Source organism: Sapajus apella, unplaced genomic scaffold, assembly GCF_009761245.1.
Source record: "Sapajus apella isolate SASKATOON/1434 unplaced genomic scaffold, GSC_monkey_1.0 scaffold41, whole genome shotgun sequence".
NCBI lineage: Eukaryota > Metazoa > Chordata > Mammalia > Primates > Cebidae > Sapajus > Sapajus apella.
The window spans coordinates 305203-330525 of NW_022436981.1; the positions used below are offsets into that span (position 1 = coordinate 305203).

The following is a 25323-nucleotide window of genomic DNA, read 5'->3' on the forward strand; positions in this document are numbered from 1 at the left end:
TTTCCTCCAAAATACTAACATGTGAGAAGGATCCGGGAGCATGGCCTAAAATATCTTTGAAGGCTCTTAGTTTTACATTAAAGGTCACGTAAATTTGCCTTTGAACTATTACATATTCATGCTTATTTTAATGTAACATAAAAATGACACCTCCAAGAAATCAAAAGACCTGGCACACACATTTTTCTTTGCTTTTCTTTTTTTTGAAACAGGGTCTCACTCTGTCACCCAGGCTGGAGTGCAGCGGTGTGATCTCGGCTCACTGCAACTTCTGCCTCCTGGGTTCAAGCAATTCTCATGCCTCAGCCTCCTAAGCAGCTGTGATTACAGGTGCCCATTATGACACCTGGCTAATTTTTGTATTTTTAGTAGAGATGGGGTTTTACCATGTTGGCCAGGCTGGTCTTGAACTTCTGACCTCAAGTGATCCACCCACCTCAGCCTCCCAAAGTGCTGGGATTACAGGCATGAGCCACTGTGCCTGGCCTGGTGTCCCTGGTCTCTTTAGTACCAAAGAGCTTTTCTTCCACTTTACCTAGGACTTCCATTCACTTGTGGTCCCTGAGTCACAAGTGCAGCAACTGGGAGCTTGTTAGAAATGCAAAGTCTCAGGCCCCACCTCAGACCTACTGAATCAGGAACTGCGGGCAGGGCCAGGAGTCTGTGTTTTAACAAGCCCTCCAGGTGCTTCCAATGCATACTGAAGTCTGAGGATCACCACCATAGACCTGGCTGTCACCAATCTCTGCTACCTCTGAAACATTCTAACGCTGCCTTCTCTTATTAGCACCCCACCTCTTCCATCTGTTACTCTAATACCTTCGCTCCAATAATTCACTAATCTCATTGTGACTTCCAACCTGCTGATCTGTTTTTAACATCTGTCATCTCGCTCATCTCCTCACTCTCCTCCTTATCCTCATTCCTTGGTCCAGCATCCTCTCTATTCTGACTTTTGTGCCCCTCTCTCCCTAACAGCTCACTTGACCTGGCCCTGGTTAGGGCTGTCTGCTAACTACGCACTAACACCTCACCTACACTGGGGAGCCTGGACGCCGTTGGAGGACATTATAAATCACGCTGGCTGCACACACTTCAAATCATGCCAGACAATCGTGCTACGTACTCTTCCCCGTCTCTGAGGGCTATTCCACAGCGCTTTCTGCACTCAGACCTTCCACTCACTCCCACACTGTCACACACTTCACAGAGACAGATGAGGCAGTGACTCATTTTCCCACCAGTGCTTACCAACTTCTCTGTATCTGTGCCCACGTCCTCTGCCCCCTTCCGGTCTCAGTGGAAGCAGCATGCCCCTTCCCTTGGTCCCTGTCAGCATTGCCACTTGTTTCCAGATCACATCTCTTTACCCACTCTAAAGCTTCATTCCCAGCCATGTGCCGCGGGAGCCAGGCGGCATGGGGCCATGGTGGCCTTGCAGGCGGGAAAGAAGAGCCTTCTCCCTCCTCTCTGTCGTGCCTTCGGCAGCCGCGGTTGTCAGCTTGCCCCCGAGCGCGGCGCCAAGTGCAGGGATGCGGCTCCCGGCGGGTAGAGATGGGATTTCACCATCTTGGCCAAGCTGGTCTCGAACTCCTGACTTCAGATGATGCACCCGCCTCAGCCTCCCAAAATGCTGGGATTACAAGCGTGAGCCACTGAGCCCTGCCAGCACCAGCTTTTAATTGAAAAATATTATAGAACTTTAGAGTCAGGAACCATTCTTCTTTCCAAATTTACTTTAAAACTCAGCTTTTCAGAAATATCTGCTTTTGGTAAAGAGAAATAAAACTGGACTTTTAAATTCTGAAAAAAATAAAATAAAATAAAAATAAAAAAATAAAGCTTCATTCCCGCACTTACTCCCTTTGCCTTCTGCAGCCTCCATTCATCACTCTCTAATGGATCATTGCGGTCAGCATTCAGATATGCTATAATATTGCCTTTATTAAAACAAGACAAAATTCCTTGCTTGACTCCACATTCAAGGCTACATTAAGACGTTCATGGGCCCCACACGTTTTTGCCTTCATGGGACACATAATATAAATATTGAAAAAATATTAAATAAGTAAATATTAATAATTATCACGGGTATAAAAAGGAACATAATCTAGACTGGATGTTTTCTATTCTGATTTTAATTATTATTTTGAGACAGAGTCTTGCTCTGTCACCCAGGCTGGGGTGCAGTGGCATGATCTCTGCTCACTGCAACCTCCATCTCCTGGGTTCAAGTGATTCTTTTGCCTCAGCCTCCTAAGTAGCTGGGATTACAGGATGGTGCCACCATGCTCAGCTAATTTTCTATTTTTAGTAGAGACAGGGTTTCACCATGTTGTTGAGGATATCTCAAACTCCTGACCTCAAGTGATTCACCCACCTTGGCCTCCCAAAGTGCTGGGATCACAGGCGTGAGTGAGTCACTGCTCCCAGCTCTGATTTTATTTTAATTAACTAATTTATTTATCTTGAGACAGGGTCTCACCCCGGCTGGCGTGCACTGGTGCTATCAGGGCTCACTATAGCCTTGAACTCCTAAGCTCAAGCATTCCTCCTGCCTCAGTTTCCCGAGTATGTAGGACTACAGTTGTGCACCACTATGCTTAATTTTTTTATATTTAGTATAGACAAGGTCTCACTATGTTTCCCAGTCTTGAACTCCTGGATTCAAGTGACCCTCTTGCCTTGGCCTCTCAAGTGCTGAGATTATAGGCATGAGCCACCACGCTTGGCCTTTATTCTGGTTTTATTTATTTATTTATTTATTTATTTATTTTTGAGACGGAGTTTCACTCTTGTTACCCAGGCTGGAGTGCAATGGCGCGATCTTGGCTCACCGCAACCTCCGCCTCCTGGGTTCAGGCAATTCTCCTGCCTCAGTCTCCTGAGTAGCTGGGATTACAGGCACGCTCCACCTTGCTCAGCTAATGTTTTCTATTTTTAGTAGAGACGGGGTTTCACCATGTTGACCAGGATGGTCTCGATCTCTTGACCTTGTGATCCACCCGCCTCAGCCTTCCAAAGTGCTGGGATTACAGGCTTGAGCCACCATGCCCGGCTATTCTGGTTTTAATAGAAATTAGGCACTGTGCCTACTGGGTGAGCTGATCTGCCTACATTAAGCTACTGTCCTAAATTTCACTTCCCTTACAACAAAACCCCTTGTGGCAGATGTATTTTCAGAAATTGAAAGGACAATAGTTCTGGCTTCATTCATTCCTCCCATTAAAGGGAGGAGTCTATTGTTTTTTTTTTGAGACTGAGTTTCACTCTTGTTGCCCAGGCTGGAGTGCAATGGTGCAATCTTGGCTCACCACAACCACTGACGCCTGGGTTCAAGCAATTCTCCTGCCTCAGACTCCCAAGTAGCTAGGATTACAGGCATGCACCACTGCACCCTGGCTAATTTTTGTATTTTTAGTAGAGACAAGGTTCCTCCATGTTGGTCAGGCTGGCCTCAAACTCCCAACCTCAGGTGATCTGCCTGCTTCAGCCTCCCAAAGTGCTGGGATTACAGATGCGAGCCACTGTGCCCGGCCTGGGAGGGGTCTATTTATCTTTCTCTTCAACCTGGAGGAAACTTTCTGGCTGCCTTGTTGAAGATAATTGCAGAAATGACACAATGTGACTTCCAGGGCTAGGTCATCAAAAGTGATAGGCTTCCACCAGGCTCTCTTTCTCAGAACTTGCCCTTGAAACCCATGTTGTGAGGAAGCCCAGAACACATGCAGAGGTTCTGGCTGAAAGCCAGTCTCAGCCACCAGACATGGGTGATGAGCCTTCAGATGACTCCAGCCCCAGCTTTTGAGCTACCCCAGCTGACATCACATGGAGCAAACACTATCCCTGCAGAGTCACTGCTTTAAGCTACTAAATGTTAAGTGTTTTTTGAGGTAGCAATAGACAACTGGAACATTCTCAAACCTATTTTGCATCCTCTTCTTAGTATCTCTTATTCTCTCCTCAACTTACTCCAACTGGATGTTTATCCCCATCATTCCAGAGAAAAGGCTTTTATTGTGGTCACCAATGATCTACTTTTTTAACTTAACCTGTCAAGATCCATCAGTTCACCAAACTAAATCCTTTCTGCAAACACTCTAGGTTTCAGGGACCCATACTCTGATTTCACTCCAAACTCACTGATTGCTCACTTTCTTTGCTAGCATCTCTTGCTTTTAACCAAATCTCTAAGAGCTGGGGTGTTTCCAGGCTTGTCTTCAGTACTCTTCCCTTGTTTACCTACACTCTCTCCATAGATAATCCATTCATTCCCATGCCATTACACACCATTTATAGGCTGGCAGCTTCCAAATTTCTACCTTCAGCCTGGACCTCTCCCAGGAACTCCAGATGCATGTATTCAACTGCCTACTGGACATCTATACTCAGATTGCAAACTTAGCAAGGCCAAAACCAAGTTACTGATTTCCCAAGTCCCTTCTTAACTCTTTTCCACCTCAGTAATGGTAGTGCCATTTATGCTTAGGCCAAAACCCAGGAATTATCCTTGAATTCTCTTTCCTTTAGATATCTCTTCAATCTACTAGTAGGTCATTTCATCAGCTCTTCCTACAAACTATCTTCTAAATCCAACCACTTCTCATCACCTCCATTCCTGACACTCTCACCGAGACCAACATCATCTCACTTGGTCCACTGCAGCAGATTCCTAACTGGTCTCCCTGCCCTCTGTTGTCATTCCTCTTTTACCGAGCAGCCACAGTAGCATACAACAGATCCTGCCACTCCCCTGCTCAAAGCCTCCTTTAGCTTTCCATTTCTGAGAATAAAATCCACACTCCTCCCCATGTCTATGATGCATGACACGATCTAACCCCTGCCTACTTCTGTCTTCATGGTCTTCTACGTTGCAAACACACCAAATTCCTAGAATCAGTGTGTCTGCACATGTATTGTTCCTCCTACTTGGAATGCTCTTCTTCCAGATCTTTTTTTTTTGAGATGAAGTTTCACTCTTGTTGCCCAGACTGGAGTGCAGTGGCGCGATCTCGGCTCGCCGCAACCTCTGCCTCCCGGGTTCAAGCAATTCTTCTGCCTCAGTCTCCCAAGTAGCTGGGATTACAGGTATGTACCACCACGCCCGGCTAATTTTTTTGTATTTTCAGTTGAGATGGGGTTTCTTCATGTTGGTCAGGCTGGTCTCAAACTCCTGACCTTGTGATCTGCCCGCCTTGGCCTCCCCAAGTTCTGGGATTACAGGCATGAGCCACCGCACCCGGCCTCTTCTTCCAGATCTTAATACTGCTGCCTCCTTCTCAGTGTTCTCTCCTCCTCAGAGAGAACTTTCCCAACTACCCCTTACATAGCCACTCAAGTAATCTCTGATATTGCCCTATTTTATTTTCTTCACAGTAGTTAACTGCTTCTGAAACTAGCTTATTTTTTTCTCTGATTATCTGTCTCTCTCACTAGAGTCTACGATCTTTGAGGAGAGGGACTTCACTATATATGCTTCAGAATTCCCAGCGTTGAGAACAGTGCTTGGCACATACAGGAAACTCAAATACTTCTTGAGTAACTGAGCAAGGTTCTTGGCACATGGTCAACGCTGAATTAATCTGAGCTATTACTCCTTCATTTTAAAATACAATTCCTCTTTGACTCTGTTTAGTGTCTAGCAGGTATTTGTTCAGATAAAAATGGCAATGGGATTTTAGACCTGGAAGAGGCCTTGAAGATTATCTAGTCCATTAATTTCCAATTACCCATCTCAATACACCTTAAAATAACACATGCCCATCAGCAGCTGTGGCTCTGTAACAGCAGCATCTCGACTGGCTTGGTTTGAAGGTGGTACTATTCCCATCCATCTCTCTTTTTTAGACAGGGAGATAGGGTCTCACTCTGTTGCCCAGGCTGAAGTGCAGTGGCACACTCTCGGCTCGCTGCAACCTCCATCTCCTAGGTTCAAGCGATTCTTGTGCCTCAGCCTCCTGAGCAGCTGGAACTATAAGCATGCACCAGCACACCTGGCTAATTTTTGTATTTTCAGTGGAGATGGGGTTTTGCCATGTTGGCCAAGCTCCATCCATGTCTTAACATTTACTACTTAAGCAACATTGAGGATTGATTAAATGACACTATCTCTGCTCAAGTTAAGAAATTTTATGTGTGGACTATAACTTGATTTAGCCTCTGGCTGAGGAGTCTAAAATTCAATTGGCTTTTCATGTGGGTCAGTTGCCCATGACCTGCCCTATAAATAAATGTCGCTGAGCTACTGAGTTATAAATATATCATTTTAAAGAGGATTAGGAATCCAGCCGGGCTCAGTGGCTCACGCTTGTAATCTCGGCGCTTTGGCAGGCTGAGGGAGCCGGATCACTTGAGGTCAGGAGTTTGAGACCAGCTTGGCCAACATGGTAAAACCCCATCTCTATCTCTACTAAAAATACAAAAATTAGCTGGGCATGGTGGTGGGCACCTGTAATCCCAGCTACTTGGGAGGGTAAGGCACAAAAAAATCACCTGAACCTGGAAGGTGAAGGTTGCAGTGACCCAAGATTGTGCCACTGCACTCCAGCCTAGGGGACAGAGTGAGACCCTGTCTCATAAATAAACAAACAAAATAAAGAGGATTAAGAATCCAGAGAGAGAAATGATAGCTTGAAGTGAGTAACAACAGAAAGGGTTTAAGAAGGGCAGGGTTAGGAATTGAGCAGGGGATTTGGAGAGAGAGCCCTGGGAATTGCAGGCAGTCAGCCATAAGCCCAGCTCCAGGGGCAAAGAAATGCTTAAAAGCGACAAACCAATGTCTTCTGAGCCCTAATCAGGCTGGACCTGAAGCCCCACGGTGAATCATCTCCATCCAAGTGTTCTTGTGACCCGGTAGGACTCCTCTTGCTGACGCCTAAACTCTCGTGTTGCCCATTCCCTCAGGACCAGTCTCGGCAGTGGGACCACCTAAATTGCACCGTGTATCTTGCTTCTTGCCTTTATTCATTAATTTGTCCCGCTGGTCAATCATTTTACTTCTAAGCTTTAGAGCAAGCTGTCCAGTCGGAGGCCTGCGGGCTGCATGTAGCCCAGGAGGACTTTGAATGTAGACCAACACAATTTCTTTTTTTTTTTTTTTTTTTTTTGAGACGGAGTTTCGCTCTTGTTACCCAGGCTGGAGTGCAATGGCGCGATCTCGGCTCACCGCAACCTCCGCCTCCCGGGTTCAGGCAATTCTCCTGCCTCAGCCTCCTGAATAGCTGGGATTACAGGCACGCGTCACCATGCCCAGCTAATTTTTTGTATTTTTAGTAGAGACGGGGTTTCACCGTGTTGACCAGGATGGTCTCGATCTCTTGACCTTGTGATCCACCCGCCTCGGCCTCCCACAGTGCTGGGATTACAGGCTTGAGCCACCGCGCCCGGCGACCAACACAATTTCATAAACTTTCTGAAAACATTATAAGATTGTCTTGCATGAATTTTTTTTTTTAAGTTTATTAGCTATCGTTAGTGTATTTTATATGTGGCCCAAGAAATATCTTTCAATGTGGCTCAGGGAAGACAAAATATTAGACACTCCTGCCTTAGACGAAATGAGTACATTTTGGTAACATGAGAGGTGAACAAACCTGGAATTTAGCTTTGAATATTCTGCATTTAACATGTGGACATTTGAGGACCTCATAGCCTGCTTACAAATTAGGTTCTAGGGCTGTCCCTGTCACTAACAGCTTCACCTGTAAGCTGAAAGGGTGGCTGAGTGGGCAAATGACAACTCTCTCAGCCTTGGTTTTCTGTCCTATAAAATGGGGAAAATGGTAAGTACCTTAGCGTGTTAATAAAAATCAAAGGATTTTTGGTTTGTGGCTGGGTGCTGTGGCTCATGCCTATAATCCCAACACTTTAGGAGGCTGAGGCTGGCAGATTGCTTGAGCTCACAAGTTTGAGACCAGCCTGGGCAACATGGCAAAACCCTGTCTCTACAAACAAAACAAAACAGAACAAAACAAAACAAAACAAAACAAAAATTAGCTGAGCATAGTGGTGTGAGGCTGAGGCAGGAGGATGGCTTGAGCCCAGGAGGAGGAAGTTGCAGTGAGCCAAGATTGTGTCACTGCACTCCAGCCTAGGTGATAGAGCCAGACTGTATCAAAAACAACTCTAAGGTAAATGTTATCTCTACCCTGGAGGTAATCTGAGGTCTTTTCCAGCTGTTCTTGACCAGTATAGCACACAAGCATATGAAGTATCATCGGATTGGTACTGCCGTTTACTGAATGTCTGTTACCTGCCCAACACTGTGCAAGGCGCTTTATCAGTTATCCAATACTCCAACCTTATTAAGCTGGAGTATTAAATATATGTCAAATATAAGTATGCATTATTTCCTACATACTTATTGCTAATACCTTTTACTAATGAGTAAACCGAGGCCCTGACAGGGTTAAATCTCTTGCCCAAGTTTACGGCAGTCAGTGGGTTTGAACTCTTATCTGACTCATGTCTGTCTGACTCCAAAGTCCATGTTTGCTACACTCTGTTATTCATTAATGTTGTAATAAAACTAACTTAATGTAATGCAGGAAAGGGATGCTTGCAGACAATTAAAATGTTAAGAAACTAGATTAATAATTTAAAATGATTGCTTTATGTATTCACTGTGGCATGTTTAAATGGTCATATGGCCAGAAATATATATCATTCTCTTAAAACACTGAAACTTGGCACTGAACTAGTTTAGTCTGTCTTACCAAAGATGTGTAGTTATACTAAGAATCTTAGATCAGAACATGATTTTATTTAATATGAAGAAAATATAGGCTGGGTATGATGGCTCATGCCTGTATTCTCAGTATTTTGGGAGGCCAAGGCCGAAGAATCACTTGAGGTCAGGAATTCAAGACCAGCCTTGGCAACAAAGTGAGATCCCCATCTCTACAAAAAGATTAAAAAATCAGCCATGTATGGTAGTGCATGCCTGTGGTTCCAACTATCTGGGAGGCTAAGGCAGGAGGAGCTCAGGAGGTCAAGGCTGCAGTAAGCTGTGTTCATGCCACTGCACTCTAGCCTGGGGGACAGAGCAGGACCCCGGCTCCCAAAAATAAAAACAGTGGCTGAGTGTGGTGGTATATACATTTAGTCCCAGCTACTTGGGAGGCTGCGGTGGGAAGATCCCTTGAGCCCTAAGTTTGAAGTGTAGTGAGCTTTGATTATACCAGTGCACTCTAGCCTGGGCAACAGAACAAGACTCTGTCTCTACCAAATAAATAAATAAATAATTTCACTTCCTACCTGCCTTCTGGTTCATTCTATTTTTTGCGATTACTTTTAATGGCAAAAACCACAATTACTTTTGTACCAACATATACCACCAAATCCACTCTTCTCCTACCATCTCCCATACCCACCATGGACAGAAAGTGAGAACTGGGCACTAATTCTAATTTTCTAGATATGCATTTTACTCAGAGGACTAATTTAAAACCAACAAAAGAAAACCAAAAACCTTCTTAGCCTATCAGGATAGCCATATCCCGATAGGCTAAGAAACTAGTTTGTTTACGTCATTTTTTTCAGCACTGTACTTCATGCCAAACTTGTTTATATCAAGGAGTAGGCTTCAAGTACGCCAAATACTTTTTATCAAAGAAACACTGCTAGTTTTTCTTGCGTGCATGTGTGCACATGTAGTTCATTTTCTTCTTTATCTGAAGCCAAGATTTTAATATATAATTGGAAGTCCTAAGCTAAGTACTTTGGTTTATAGTTAATTTGGTCTGAAATAGCTGGAAGTGGATGCACACAGCTTTGAAGGAGCTCATACAGAAGTCATTGAAGGTGAGCACACATACATCATCCTATTATAAGAGGTTTATGGTGCCTGTAAAAGAGCCCCAAAAAGTTTCAGTGTGGGTCTATATTTATTTTATTTATTTATTTATTTTTGAGACAGAGTCTTTCTCCATCACCTAGGCTGGAGTACAGTGGTGCGATCTCAGCTCACTGCAACGTCCACCACTTGGGTTCAAGTGATTCTCCTGTCTTAGCCTCCCAAGTAGCTAGGATTACAGGCGCCCACCACCAGGCCCACCTAATTTTTGTATCTTTAGTAGAGAAGGGGTTTCACCATGTTGGCAAGGCTGGTCTCGAACTCCTGACCTAAGGTATTCCACCCGCCTCGGCCTCTCAAAGTGCTGGGATTACAGGCTTGAGCCTCCACGCCCAGCTGGGTCTTTATTTATTTATTGAGATGGAGTTTCCCTCCTGTTGCCCAGGCTGGAGTGTACTGGCATGATCTTGGCTCACTGCAAACTCTGCCTCCTAGGTTCAAGAGATTCTCCCGCCTCAGCCTCCTGAGTAGACGGGATTACAGGCATGCGCCACCACACCAGCTGATTTTGTACTTTTTTTTTTTTTAGTAGAAATGGGGTTTCTCCCTGTTGGTCAGGTTGGTCTCAAACTCCCAACCTCAGGTGATCCACCTGTCTTGGCCTCCCAAACTGCTGGGATTATAGGTGTGAGCCACCGCACCAGGCTATATTTATTTTTAAAGAAAGAATTACTTCAGTTGAAAATGTGTCATAAATTGCCGCTTTGCTACACAGTTACCATTATGTTGCTCTTGTTTTATTGACTAGTGAGGCTTATACCTGCTTTAGGCATTCATGAATGACAGTCAACAACTGAGCTGAAGGTCATGGGGCACAAGGCTGTAATTCTTTTTATGGTAATGACAGTAACGTAAGTCTGATACACAAGCAGTATGTATTCAACACACTGATACTTGATAGCCTGTCAGGAAAAGAGAACAGGCAATGAATGCAGTTTAAGGAAGGGAAAACTGAGAAGTCATAACTACTCAAGTTGTGGAGGAATTCACAAAAGACATGGACCTGCTTCTGCTATAAAAGGAAAATGAAGCATTTCCCTAGGGTTGCTATACCAACTGTTTCAGCCCATTGTAGGCTTGCCTCTTTCAGGGCTTTAACCACTATTTCATTTCATGGAAAAGCAGACATCTCCTAACAGAAAGAGTGACATGTACCAAAAAAAAAAAAAAAAAAAAAAGAGGCCTTAACAGTGAGAAGCTTAATAAAGAAAAATATTTATCTATGCTTTGCACAATTTTTTTTTTTTGAGACAGAGTCTCATTCTGTCACCCAGGCTGTACTGCAGTGGCACGATCTTGGCTCACTGCAACCTCCACCTCCCAGGTTCAAGCAATTCTCCTGCCTCAGCCTCCTGAGCAGCTGGGACTACAGCGCCCACCACCATGTCTGGTTAATTTTTCTATTTTTAGTAGAGATGGGGTTTCACCATATTGGTCAGAATGGACTCAAACTCCTGACCTCGTGATCCACCTGTCTCAGCCTCCCAAAGCGCTGGGATTACAGGCGTGAGCCACTGTACCCTGCCCGCTTTGTACAATTTTCAAACGCCACTATTTCTATTCAACTTTGGGGGCTTATTACAGTGCTGGGTGCAAAGTTTATGCGATAAAAGCTTACTGAATGAATGAATCACAGGATAAATGATACAACTGGTAATTTCTTGAGATTATAAATTCCATTACAGTGACCCTGATAGGCAATTCTATAAAGTTTTGGGCTACAAGAAGAGGTCAGTGCATGTCATAAATGTGTTTGATCTGCTGTAAAGTATATTCACACTCTCCAAAATGTAATGCTTAAATGGGATAAAATTGGTTGGTTACCACCCCCAAATTAGCATATGCCAGCCTGCACAAAGGTAAATATCAAAAACAACTGCTCAATTTGAATTAATCAAAGATTCCTTCTAGGAATCTTTAAAAAAAAAAAAAAGGTGTGAAGAACACTTCAAGCACTTATTTTCAGATGAATCAACTAATATAAATTAAAAATGGAACAAACTAATAATTGAACATGAGCAGCATAACAAAACAGAATTTTCACTCTTTCTACTTTGAATGAAAGTGGTTTGCTCATGTTTGTTGAAATCAGAACTGAAACAATGACATGTATAAAAAGAATAGATAAAAGCGGTTCTTCTGATAGAGTCCAGGCAGTCATTAAAGTTCCATTCCCTGCTCTCAGCTGATCAGGGCACGAAAACTCAATCAAGCAGTCAGGCAGACTCAAATCATCTCAGCGGGAAGCACTCTCCATTTAAACATACTCATCTGGCCCACCCTCATTTCAAATTCAGGTACAAATGGCCTCCCTGAGGCTTTAGGACTTGGTTTCTTCTTTTTCTTCTGACACTGTTTCCCAGATTGGTTCCTTGATGTGTTCTGGTAACTGTACTATTTGTGTCTAAAAAAAGAAAGAAACCAAACTGTAATATAATGTGGATTTAAAAGAACTCTTTGGCTACAAATTGGTTTTATTAATTTGTCAAATCCTCTTTACTTCCTTTTATCCCCCTAGTCTTTCTGCAGGGTTTTGAAATGGAAAGAAGGAAACCTGATGGTCTATAAAACACTCTCACATATGTAATCTATTTGATCCTCAGTGATCTCCACGGATTGCCACTTAATGGGATCCCCGAGTCTAGAGAACTACTACTGAAGAGGGAGAACCTCAGAGGTGGTCCATAGAGGACTTGGGCTGAAATGGCAGGATTCTGTTGGAAGGGGTGGGAGCCCCCAACCACTGTGGCAACTCTGTCTTCTACTTTGCCACAGGTTAGGGCAAACTCTACTCAGTGGGCCAGGACCAGGTTGCAATGTATCAAAACAACAATACAGATACCATTTCTCCCCTTCCCCCCAAAAGAGGTAGAAATTCAAGCCATACCTTTGTTACTTCCATGGCAACTCCTTCAGGTAAGTTTCGCTGAATATATTCTAAGTAGACATCTGCTGTGCTTCCAGTTAGGTGTTCTAACTATCAAACATGAAAATGGTTCATGATACGTTGTTTGTTAAAGCATAATTTTTTTTTTTTTTTAAAGACAGAGTCTCTCTCTGTCCCCCAGACCAGAGCGCAGTGGCTCAATCTCAGCTCACAGCAACCTCCGCCTCCTGGGTTCAAGAGATTCTCCTGCCTCAGCCTCCTGAGTATCTGGGACTACAGGCGCCCACCACCACACTTGGCTAATTTTTGTATTTTAAGTAGAGACGGGGTTTCACAATGTTGGCTAGGATGATCCTGAACTCCTGACCTTGTGATCCACCCACCTCGGCCTCGCCCAGTGCTGGGATTACCAGCGTGAGCCACTGCACCCGGCCCTTTCTTTCTTTTTTTTTTTTTTTTTTGAGATGGAGTCTTACTCTGTCACCCAGGCTGGAGTGTGCACGATCTCAGCTCATTGCAACCTCTGCTTTCCAGGTTCTAGCCATTCTCCTACCTTGGTCTCCCAAGTAGCTGGGACCACAGGCATGTGCCACCACACCTAAATAATTTTTTTTGTATTTTTAGTAGAGACGGGGTTTCACCATGTTGGCCAGGCTGGCCTTGAACTTCTGACCTCAAGTGATCTGCCTACCTGTAATCCCAAAGTGCTGGGATTACAGGTGTGAGCCACTGCGCCTGGCATCCCCTAAAGAATCTTATAAAATCCCAATTAAAAAAAAGTATGGATCCTTTGGTTGACCGCATAGGGGGGAAGATGGGCCAGAAACCCTCTTCCTCCAAAATGCAGCTGCCTTAAAACTAGGGCTCCATGGAACACAGTTGGCAAGCATAGTATGAAAGCAGTATACTTAAAAAAGGCTCACAAAACAACTGAAGACAAAAGGACGAGATTATAAGATACAGTTAGTATAAGATTTTCTATGTGTACCATGATGAGACATGTTTCCCTCAGACACAGGTGGATAAAATTTGAGTTTTTCTTTTTAAGAGTAGGGACTGGCCATGCTCAAACCTGCAATCCCAGCACTTTGGGAGGCCGAGGTGGGTGGATCATAAGGTCAGGAGTTTAAGACCAACCTGGCCAAGATAGTGAGGCTACTAAAAATACAAAAATTAACTGGGAGTGGTGGTGGGGGCCCATAGTCCCAGCTACTTGGGAGGCTTAAGCAGAGAAATGCTTCAACCCAGGGAGTGGAGGTTGCAGTGAGCCGAGATCATGCCACTGCACTCCAGCCTGGGTGACAGGGGGAGACTCCATCTCAAAAAAAGAAAAAGATGCATAAGTGCTTGTTTTAATAGTATTTACCCATTACTTACTATGTGATGAAAGTATTCTGACTGCTTACATAAATTTTCCATTCTAATCCTCACACTAACATATGAGATGAGTACCATTATTATTCTCATTTTATAGATGAAGAAATTGAGGTACATGTCACACGACTACTAGGTGCCAGGACTTGGATCCCGGCATTGGCAGTCTGACTCCAGAACCCATGCTCTCCTTAAGCATAAGGCTGTTCCGGCACTAATGGAAGCACGCATGACTAACAGATGAATGAAAAACCTAATGCTGTGCATCACTGACATGGAAAATCCAGCTACTGTGTGAAAAGAGTTATTAGAGCTGTGTAAAAACTTAACTAGAATTTTTGAAATACAAGCAAAATTATTCCAATGCTATCTGTACATAATCTGCATTCCTGAGTTAAGGTACGCACTACTCTACAGGATGGCTTTATTTGAACTTACTTTTCCTACCATGACACTTCCATAAACACTAAGAGATATTTATCTTCTGAACAACCAACAGGCATGGGAAAAATAAGTCAAATCTAGTCAATGTTAAAGCAAAGTTATATGCTAGTGTGAATTTTTGGTATGTCAAAAATGCCAGAATTTCTTAAAGAAACTCACCTCTAAACATCTGTAAAGTGTTCTCATTTCATACTGAACTCTGTGCTTCTTGTAAATATGCACCGATTTGAGAAGGGTAAATCGCTCTATTTTCCTTGGAGGTTCGTGTCTAAAATTAATGGACAAAACAAAACCTGAGTCACTATGATAACAAAGCATGATTCCATAATTTTGTAGGTCAGACTCACACTCAATTATAGGCATTAACTACCATTTACAGACTTCCATTTGCCAAAACTGTCATCTGGAACAACACTGCTATCATAAAACTCAGGCCAAAATAAACACTGCAGGCAGCAACAGAAATCTTTTCCCACAGGTTTCTGAGGGAACTGAGCCCTGGCATGTCAAGGGTGCATGCATACGCACAAACCTGCCGCTTTTACACCTTTTGGTCTTTTACTGATCAAGTACCTGAATTGTGAAGAGTAGCACCAGTGTGGTGGACATAGTTGTAACACCTGCTATATGTCTGTTGTTTTAGGAAAATCTACAGATACATCGAAATCACAAAACTCTAGTCTGTTTTGGGAAACTGTGGCCTTCTGTTTTTGTTAGAAGGCCAGACTGCCAAAGCCCCAGATGGGCCTTGTTCAAAAGCAGAAGGAGCAGATGACAAGACAAAGGAGACAGTTCTGCTTGACCCTGCAGTGACTCCAAGGCTGTATGAAACTTACCTTGCTCATGCAAGAAATTACTGAGTGAGTGGTGTTTCTTAGGGAAGATTTGAAACAACGGATATATTAGCCAAAAATTATCACATCCAAAGGGTCTAAAATGATGGTTCATTCACCTACTCTACCTCCCTGCTCCATGGAGATCCCAGAAACATGGCCTTCTTGAGTCTCTTTACGTCAAGGCAATTTCTAGAAAAAGGATTTCTTTCATTGTCCTTGTTTACTCATTCTAGTATTTAAAAACTCCAGTGGGGGGCTGGGTGTGGTGGCTCACGCCTATAATCCCAGCACTTTGGGAGGCCGAGGTGGGCGGATCACAAGGTCAAGAGATCAAGACCATCCTTGCTAACATAGTGAAACTCCGTCTCTACTAAAATACAAAATTTAGCTGGGCGTGTTGGTGCGTGCCTGTAGTCCCAGCTACTCAGGAGGCTGAGGCAGGAGAATTGCTTGAACCCAGAAGTTGGAGGTTGCAGTGAGCCAATATCATACCACTGCAATCCAGCCTGGCGCCTGGCAACAGAGCAAGATTCTGTCTCAAAAAAAAAAAAAAAAAAAAACCTCCAGTGGGCAGGAAGGCATGATTCTGATTAGGAGGATAACATATGACAAACTTACCTCTACCCACCATGAGTTTCTATCTCACTTTAAGAGTTCAGACTGGGCTGGGCACGGTGGCTCATGCCAATAACCCCAGTACTTTGGGAGGCCAAGGCAGGTGAACTGCCTGAGCTCAGGAGTTTGAGACCAGCCTGGGCAACACAGTGAAACCCCGTCTCTACTAAAATACAAAAAAAATTAGCCGGGTGTGGCAGTGTGCACCTGTAGTCCCAGCTATTTGGGAAGCTGAGGCAGGAGAACTGCTTGAACCCAGGAGGTAGAGGTTGCAGTGAGCTGAGATCACACCACTGCACTTCAGCCTGGGCAACAGAGCGAGACTCTGTCTCAAAAAAAAAAAAAAAAAAAAAAAAAAGGTCTAGAGATCTCTGGTGAAAAGACAAAAAAAAAGAAAAAAAAAGTTCTGACCTTCCTGGGATGAGCACTATTTTCTTGGCTGATCATATTACAGCAGCTAACAGGTCAGATCAGGAAAGGCCATACTCACACTTTAATAGAGATACCAAGTTCTTTAGCAGCAAGCACAGCAAAATATTCATAGCTGTCCAATACAGCCTTATCGTGTCCTTTCACTAAAACCGACAGGCGCTTATATAATGTGTCTGGTTCATCAGAGATCGTTATCTAAAATCCAAAAGAAAAGTTTCAGTTTTAGTTCCTCTTACATAACTAGCAAATTTAACACATTACCCTCAATTGAACAACTTCAGAGTTTACCAATAAATGAGGAGAAAAACACTGAGTGACATTTCAGCACTGTTAGCTTAAGTGTCTAGATACTTTCATGTTCAGATCTGGACAATGAGTCTCAAAATCTGTTAAATACAGTGTGAATCAAAAGAGTTTTCAAAGGCCAGGCGCGGTGGCTCAAGCCTGTAATCCCAGCACTTTGGGAGGCCGAGGCGGGTGGATCACGAGGTCAAGAGATCGAGACCACCCTGGTCAACATGGTGAAACCCCGTCTCTACTAAAAATACAAAACATTAGCTGGGCATGGTGGCGCGTGCCTGTAATCCCAGCTACTCAGGAGGCTGAGGCAGGTGAATTGCCTGAACCCAGGAGGCGGAGGTTGCGGTGAGCCGAGATCGCGCCATTGCACTCCAGCCTGGGTAGCAAGAGTGAAACTCCGTCTCAAAAAAAAAAAAAAAAAAAAAAGAGTTTTCAAGGCAACCTATAAAATTATGAAAGGAACTTTCCAACTTAATAATGATTTAGCCTCAAATTCACCATGAGAAAGGACTTCAGGGTCTGCTAACAAAAAGAGCCTGGTCAGAAGACTTGGACTGAGAACTAAACTCTGCTAATGACAGCTGAAGGTCAATGGGCAACTCACATCATCTCATGGCACTTTAGTTTCCTCACATGTGAAAGAAGGTAAACCTATGCTACAGTTTACAGTATCTCTCTAAGAAAAAAATAAGAAAACACAGATTAAAGTGCTTATTAATTATAAAACCTTAGTATTCAAAGGCAAGCTAGTTCTATTCATACTATTTTTTAATTAGGTTTTATACATGTATGTTTTGCCTGCCCTAATAAACAAATTACTCATTTCTAATTAAAATGATATGACACTGACTGTACCTGTAAATTCTACCTCTTCCACCCTAATACCTAAAGACCTTAGAAATAATGGGTTTGACATTTCTGACTTTCTTCCAAGAGGTGAATTACCTTCATTTCATTCATCCATTAAACCAGTAAATTATACTACTAATCCAATGATTCAGAGTTAAATTACTTCACTCCTGAAAGGAGATTTACTTACTAGCCAGAAAGCTAGATATCTACCCTCAATTACTCCAAACAGGTTTGTTGGAAGAACAGAATATACTCATAGCCAGTGTCATAAGTTGACGGATGAGAAGGGGGAATATAGCCCCAAGATGCGTTCTGACTGCTCACTACAGGGTGTTAAAAGATACTCTGAATTTGTTAGGAATATTAAAAATCAGGAGATTTCACAAAATCTGGATTTCTGTTTAGCTTGAAAAATTTAGACAAGCTGGCATCACTAGGTTGGATTTCCCACAAGGCAGTAAGTGGCTAAATAAGTAGCTGTTGTCTTGCTTATAAAGACAGTGGTACACCATGCCAATTCTGCCACCTTTTCGGTTTTTTTTACCTTTTTTTTTTTTTTTTAACTTTTTCTGCCACCTTTTCTTATAGGCCTGGCTCCTGCAGGCATCTGAGTTGGAGACACGCTTAAATGTACTGTCATAGAAATCTATCCAGTACTGGCCAGGAGTGCTAGCTCATGTCTATAATCCCAGCACTTTGGAAGGTTGAGGCAGGCAGATCACTTGAGGCCAGGAGTTTGAGGCTAGTCTGGCCAATATGGCAAAACCCCATTTTTACTAAAAATACAAAAATTAGCCAGGCATGGTGGCATCTGCCTGTAATCCCAGCTAGTTGGGAGGCTGAGGCATGAGAACTGCTTAAACCCAGGAGGTGGAGGTTGCAGTGAGCCAAGATCATGCCACTGCACTCCAGTCTGGGTGATAGAGCAAGACTCAGTCATACACACACACACACACACACACACACACACACACACACACACACACAAACATCTGTATCTATATCTATATCTCCAGTATCTATTAAGAGAAAAGACAGAAAAGAAAGGGCAGTAAACTAGACATGTGCACAAAGTGAGTACCTGCAGGCAAATGTCTAGAACCGTAATCCCAAACTATTAAAGGGGGTTATTTTTGAGGGGTAGAAACGGAAGGATTTAAAAAAAATTACAAGTAACACAAAAAACCGGATCGATGGAATCATCGCCTCTACAAGGTTACCAAGCTGCTTCTAGATGTTTACTATTTATGCTAATGCGTTTTCTCCCTGTGAACAACAAAGCACTATCCAGGCCCAAGCTCAATATACAAAATAAAAACAAAGACTTGAAGGCCGCAAGAAAAATATTATTCCGTAACATAACATCAAGTATTCTACATCACAAATTCTGACAACTCTTCAATTACGCCAAGCTAAAAGCAATAGACTGCTAATTAGCACAGTTGTTTGGGGTTAATTTATTCCTTTAGAACTTACTTTGATACCCTGAAGATAATATGACCCAGGGAGTTAGAGAATATATGCATTATGCATTTGCCAGCATTCTAGGACAAAATTATTTTATTCATAGAGTGGGGAAAAAAAAACCCCAGAGAAATAATAAGGAAAACCTATTGCTAATGTAGTTCCTTGTACCAAGAAAGAGGGAGTACGTACCACAGGTTTGGTCAAATCCTTTGGAACATCAACATGTAGATTTGAAAAGTGTACCCACTTCATACTGGTACTGCTATGTGTGGGGGAAAAAAAAGAGAAACCTAAGTAAAATAGCACAAGGACCTATTTTGTTCAATTGAGCGCATCCAATCGTATACTTACAGAAGAAAGCCACCATTTTTGGCGGTACTGCCCTTAGAACTGTTTACAGAAAAATTCTCCAATCCCTAAAGAAAAAAAAAGTAGGACATATGTCAGAATTAAAGTCGACTACCAAATCATTCATAGCTTCCATGAAAAACCAAAGGTTGCCTCATTATTTCAGATGAAGATATTGGGGTAACTAAAATGGCCAAATTAGATTTTATTTAAAAAACAAAAAAAGGGAGGACAATGGTAGAGTTGACAATAAAAAAGCAGTCTCAAAATACTAGAGAATCTCTATCTTTCAAAGCTTAGGAATAAAACCTTTGTCAAAAAAACAATTCTCATATTTAAAAAAAGCTCTAAGTTATGTGGGCATCAAGAAAAAAAATGTGACTTTATTTTCCCATTATTTTTTACAAATTAATTGTACTTCACTGAGTATTTTTAAGCAATAAAATCTATTAAGTGTCTTTATAATTTAATTTGTTAAGAGTTGGAATAAAAATTCTAAAGTACCCCTCTTTTGATGCTTTCATACATCTTTTAAAGCATACACATTTCTTTTTTTTTTTTCTTTTTTTTTGAGACGGAGTTTCGCTCTTGTTACCCAGGCTGGAGTGCAATGGCGCAGTCCGGGCTCACCGCAACCTCCGCCTCCTGGGTTCAAGCAATTCTCCTGCCCTAGCCTCCTGAGTAGCTGGGACTACAGGGACGCGCCACCATGCCCAGCTAATTTTTGTATTTTTAGTAGAGACGGGGTTTCACCATGTTGATCAGATGGTCTCGATCTCCTGACCTCGCGATCACCCGCCTCGGCCTCCCAAAGTGCTGGGATTATAGGCGTGAGCCACCGCACCCGGCCTAAGCATACACATTTCTTAGCTCGGCTGGGACAACCAGCTTATAAATAAATTGAAATATGTGCTGCAACTTATGCTCATCATTAACTACTGTGCCACATGATAAAGCACACCGGCATTTCCAAATCCTTTACCATTAGCTCCCCCTGGTGGAACAAGACTTTCCAGTTTTAGGAAACAAATTGTACTACTACATCTAACAGCTAACTGTTTTTTCCTTTAAACTTTTCTGAGATTTTGCAGTGTAACTTGAGAAAGTGGAAACACAATAGGATCCTTAACAACACAATGAAGATGAAAATAAGGCCGGGCACAGTGGCTCACACCTGTAATCACAGCACTTTGAAAAGCCAAGGAGGGAGGATCACTTGAGTTTCAGGAGTTTCAGAGCAGCCTGGCTAACATGATGAAACCCTGTCTCTACTAAAAACACAAAAATTACCCGGGCGTGGTGGCAGCACGCCTGTAATCCTAGCTACTTGGGAGGCCAAGGCAGGAGAATTGCCTGAACCCGGGAGGCGGAGGCTGCAGTGAGCTGAGATCATGCCACTGCACCCCAGGCTAGGCGGTGGAGCAAGACTGCATCTCAAAAAAAGGAAAAAAAAAAAGAAAATGAAAATAAGTTTAGCATAAATGAAGTTTCATTAAAACAACTGATGGTCACTTAAGTATGTTTTTGTTTGTTTTTTGGATTTTTCTTGAGACAGGGTCTCACTCCGTTATCCAGGCTGGAGTGCAGTTGCACGATCATGGCCTGGACCTCCCAGGCTCAGGTGATGCTCCCAACTCAGTCTCCCGGGTAGCTAGGACTACAGGCACGGGCCACGAGGCCCAGCTAATTTTTTGTACTTTTGTAGAGATGGGGTTTTGCCATATTTCCCAGGAATACGGTTTCGTTATGAGGAAGGACAGCTCAAGCAGTCCTTCAGCGTCAGCCTCCCAAAGTGCTGGGATTATTACAGGAGTGAGCCACCACCCAGCCATGTTTTAAAAGCCTATTCTTAGCTTACTGTCCTTCCTCTTTTTACCCAAGATAGAGACAAATCGTAACTCTATAATCTTTCTTGTACCAAAGGGGAAAAGAAAAGGAAAAAGGAAATCAGGTACAAATACAAGGTGGTAAGAGGTATGTGCCATTCTTCAGACATAATCCCATAGAAAATTCCCTCCCAACAATTATGCCAGTGACCCCACAATCTAGTTGTGCAAGAGGAGCAAGAACATTACACTTCTCAGTCATGTTCTCCCACCATAAACCTCTGCTTTTTTTTTTTTTTTATTATTTGAGACGGAGTCTCGCTCTGTTGCCCAGGCTGGAGTGCAGTGGCTGAATTTTTGGCTCACTGCAACCTCTGCCTCCTGGGTTCAAGTGACTCTCCTGCCTTAGCCTCTTGAGTAGCTGGGATGACAAGAACCTGCCACCACACTCAGCTAATTTTTGTTTTTTTAGTAGAAACAGGGTTTTACCATGTTGGCCAGGCTGCTCCAGAACTCCTGACCTCAAGTGATACCCCTGCCTCGGCCTCCCAAAGTGCTGGGATTATAGGCATAAGCCACCACGCCCGGCTTTAAAGACCTCTGCTTTTAAAAGCTGGAGTCTAAAGTGCTATTACATCCACGAATCAATCTTAAGAAGTTTTAAAATTGCATTTTTCTTTGTATTTCTTGAGAGAGTGTGTGTGTGTGTTTGGGGGCTGGTTTGGAAGGGAGGGCTGTCAGGGTAAATCTGTCTTAATAAAACAGTTCAGAAATTTCAACCTCTAACACCATCTGATTTTTCTTAAGAACATGGTAGCTTATGCCTGTAATCTCAGCACTTTGGGAGGCTGAGGCAGGCAGATCACTTGAGGTCAGAAGTTCAAGACCGGACTGACCAACATGGTGAAACCCTGTCTCTACTAAAAATACAAAAATTAGCTGGGTGTGATGGCACATGCTTGTAATCTCAGCTACTCAGGAAGGTGAGGCAGGAGAATCGCTTGAACCCTGGAGGTAGAGGTTGCAGTGAGCCAAGATCGTGCCATTGCACTCCAGCCTGGGCAACAAGAACAAAACTCTGTCTCAAAAAATAATAATAATAATAAAAGAGAGGTTAAGCTCCTAGAATTTTGAATTAAGATTACAAAAAGGACCATAGCTTAATATTCTGAATCAAAAATTTAGTAGCAGCTGCAAGAAGAGGCCATGTGGATCAGGTTATTAAAAAAACACCCTGAAAGTAGTCAAGACTCCTATAGTCTTGGTTTAGTTGAAAGGACCTTGCCTAGTTGGAGAGCAAGCAACTGGTTGCTGAACTGCTCTCACTGTCTTCAGCCCAAAGGGAACCATGTCACACCATGTTACACACATGATGGAATAAAAGGTCAGGTTTGTTCATGGCTAATGATGGCTAAATGACAACTCCATTTCTAGCATTTGTATAAACTGCTAGCACAATCCAGTAATAGTGAACAAAAGCAAAAAACAGTGGTTCTCAAAAGTGTGGTCTGAGGATGTCTGTGGGGTCTCTGAGACACTTTTGGAGGATCCAGGAAATCAAAACTATTTTCCTAATACTAAGATTTTATTTAAAACTTTCCCACTCATTCTCTTACCAGTGTACAGTGAAGTTTTCCCGTAACAGCCTGAGGTGTGATATGTCAAAAGATTAAATGCAGAAGCAGATTTGAATCTAGCTGTCTTTTATTAAGCCGGAAACGAAAGAGGGCTGCAAAAATGTAAAACATTGCTGCTCCGCACTCAGTTTGTTCAGAAAAAGTTATTTTTCATAAAGTGTTAGTTATAACATGTAATGAGTTATTGTTACTTTTAAATCAACACATATTCTTAAGTTTTATTTTCTAAAAAGCTAAATATAGATAGCTAAAACCCACAACAGCAAAAAAGCTCTTTGGATTCCTCAACTCCGAAAGTGTGACGTGATCTCAAGACCAAAAAGCATGAGAACCGCTGCTGAAAAGTTTTTCCTTCTCCTCCAAATAACTACGCAGAGGATATCTAACTCATTCTTCTGGCTTAAGACCTTTATCTAAATCTGAGTGCCAGGAATGCATCTCAATTTAGTTCCATGGAGTCTGAGATCTTGCACCAGCTAATTTTCGCGACGCAAAAATCTTGTCTTCTCTGAGCCTCAGCTTATTTTGCAAACGTGAAAGGTGGGGTTTTGGAACACAGGAAGTACAATATCTTTTCCAGCTCTGACATTCTACGATTATTCTGGCGCCTATCTTAACCCGAATTCGTTAATTTATGTTTAATTCCACGAGAGAATTCTGATTAAACCAGCCCCTTTCTCGTCACTTTCCTGTAAACGGCGCAAGGTGAAGGATAAATATCAGGAAAAATCCTGATGTGCCGAGCGGCTGGTAGCAGGGAAACTATCGCGGTCAGCCTTCCTAGACTCCCTAACCCACCCGGTACCTGCCAGAGGCGCCGGCACACGGCGCCGAGCGCTGTCCGCGCCGCCATCTTGCCGCTCCCGACCTCTCAGAATTGCTTCCGGGGTTACAGTGGCGTTCTCGGACCATAGAGTTCCGCAAAAGGAGAGAACACACATCCTTCTGTTCCGGCGCTGGAGCAACAATAGAGACACGATCCCGTGACTTTTGGGGCTGGAATGTTGGCTGGCCGAGGCCGGTGTTGATAGAATTGATTCGGCCTGGGTCTGTATAGTTACCAAGCCCCATTTAATATCCTTTAAATTGTCTGTGTGTGCGTGCACACACACACACACACACATATATCGATTTATTTATTTACTTACTTATTTTTTTTTCCTTTTAGGAAAAACAGCCTCAAACTCCTGGGTCAAGTGATCCTCCCAACACAGCCTCCTGCGTAGCTGGACTACAAGCGCGTGCCACCACAGCTAATTTTTTTTTTTTTTTTTTTTTTTAATTTTCCTGTAGAGACAGGGTCTCGTTGTATTGCCCTTGTTATTTTGCGGGCTGGTCGAACTCATGTCTTCAAGTGATCCTCAAGCCTTGGCTTCCCAAGGGATTGAGATTACAGGCGTGAGCCACCAAGCCCAGCCTGAAACTAATATATTGACACCATTTACTTCCGTCGTGGAATAATGGGTAATTTATTTTCCTATTTCTGCATTTTTCAAAATTTTAACAAAATCTATATTTAATAAGAGAAAGAAAAGTCAGCCACCATTATTGGCTCTGGTTGCCACTCAGTTACCTTATTGCAATGGCTTTCTAATTATGGTTCTTAATCCTGGCTTCCTTCCCCACACCAATTAGAATTCTTGTGCTCCATCCATTTTGTATACCACTACCCTACTAATCTTTCTAAATTATTCATTTCCTTATGTTACTCTAGTATTTAGGAATTTACAATGGCTAGCTTCACCTACAACAAAAGTGTTTTGTCTAGTTATTAATGTCCACCATAATTTTTTTCCAAGTAAAAAGGTTTATAACTGTGATTTGCTGTAATAAAAACTTCTTTAGGCCAGACACAGTGGTTCACACCTGTAATCCCAGCGCTTTGGGAGGCCGAAGTGTGCAGATCATCTGAGGTCAGGAGTTCAAGACCTGCCTGGCCAACATGGTGAAACCCCGTCTCTACTAAAAATACAAATACTAGCATGGTGATGTGCACTAGCTATTTGGGAGGCTGAGGCAGGAGAATTGTTTGAATCCAGGAGGCAGATGAGCTGAGACTGAAATTGAGCCACTGCACTCCAGCCTGGGGGACAGAGCAAGATTCTGTCTCAAAAACAAAAACAAAACAAGAAACCAACCAAACAAAAAACTTCCATTTGTGCAAATTTTTAAACATTTATTTTTATTTTTTTCTTTTATTTTCTTCTCATCTTAAGGTCTGCTTTATAATACTTTTTTTTTTTTTTTTTTTTTTTTTTTTTTTTTGAGACAGTGTTTTACTCTGTTGCTCAGGCTGGAGAACACTGGCTTGATTATATTTCACTGCAGTCTCAAACTCCTGGGCTTAAGTGATCCTCACACCACAACCCCTGGAGTATCTAGAACTACAGGTGTTTGCCGTCATTTAAAATTTTATTGTTATTGTTTTGTAGAGACAGAGACTTGCTATGTT

At 42.8% G+C, this 25323-nt stretch overlaps 1 protein-coding gene across 6 annotated transcripts; it reads right to left on the reverse strand.

Annotated features, from left to right (window-relative positions):
• Positions 1 to 10652: 10652 nt before the first annotated feature.
• MRPS10 (mitochondrial ribosomal protein S10) lies at positions 10653 to 23809 on the reverse strand. Of its 6 annotated transcripts, none has more exons than XM_032299397.1 (7): positions 23670 to 23809; positions 19412 to 19476; positions 19250 to 19319; positions 16500 to 16636; positions 14718 to 14826; positions 12741 to 12830; positions 10653 to 12257 (listed from the first exon to the last, which is right to left on the reverse strand). In XM_032299397.1, the coding sequence occupies exons 1-7, from the start codon at positions 23781 to 23783 to the stop codon at positions 12174 to 12176; spliced, it is 669 nt and encodes a 222-aa protein (XP_032155288.1). In that variant the 5' UTR covers positions 23784 to 23809; the 3' UTR covers positions 10653 to 12173. The 6 variants fall into 6 exon arrangements, with proteins under 6 accessions (XP_032155288.1, XP_032155287.1, XP_032155289.1 ...); XM_032299396.1 differs by having other exon boundaries at positions 19250 to 19322; XM_032299398.1 differs by having other exon boundaries at positions 19250 to 19322; positions 23677 to 23780.
• Between the last annotated feature and the right edge of the window lie 1514 nt (positions 23810 to 25323).

Coding starts and splice junctions, on each gene's coding strand:
- MRPS10 (XM_032299396.1), bottom strand. CDS start 23,783: ATGGTCCGAGAACGCCACTGTAACCCCGGAAGCAATTCTGAGAGGTCG. Junction 19,477..23,669: donor GCGCCTCTGGCAGGTACCGG/GTGGGTTAGGGA, acceptor TTTTTTCTTTAG/GGATTGGAGAATTTTTCTGT. Junction 14,827..16,499: donor CTTGGTATCTCTATTAAAGT/GTGAGTATGGCC, acceptor CATTAATTTTAG/ACACGAACCTCCAAGGAAAA.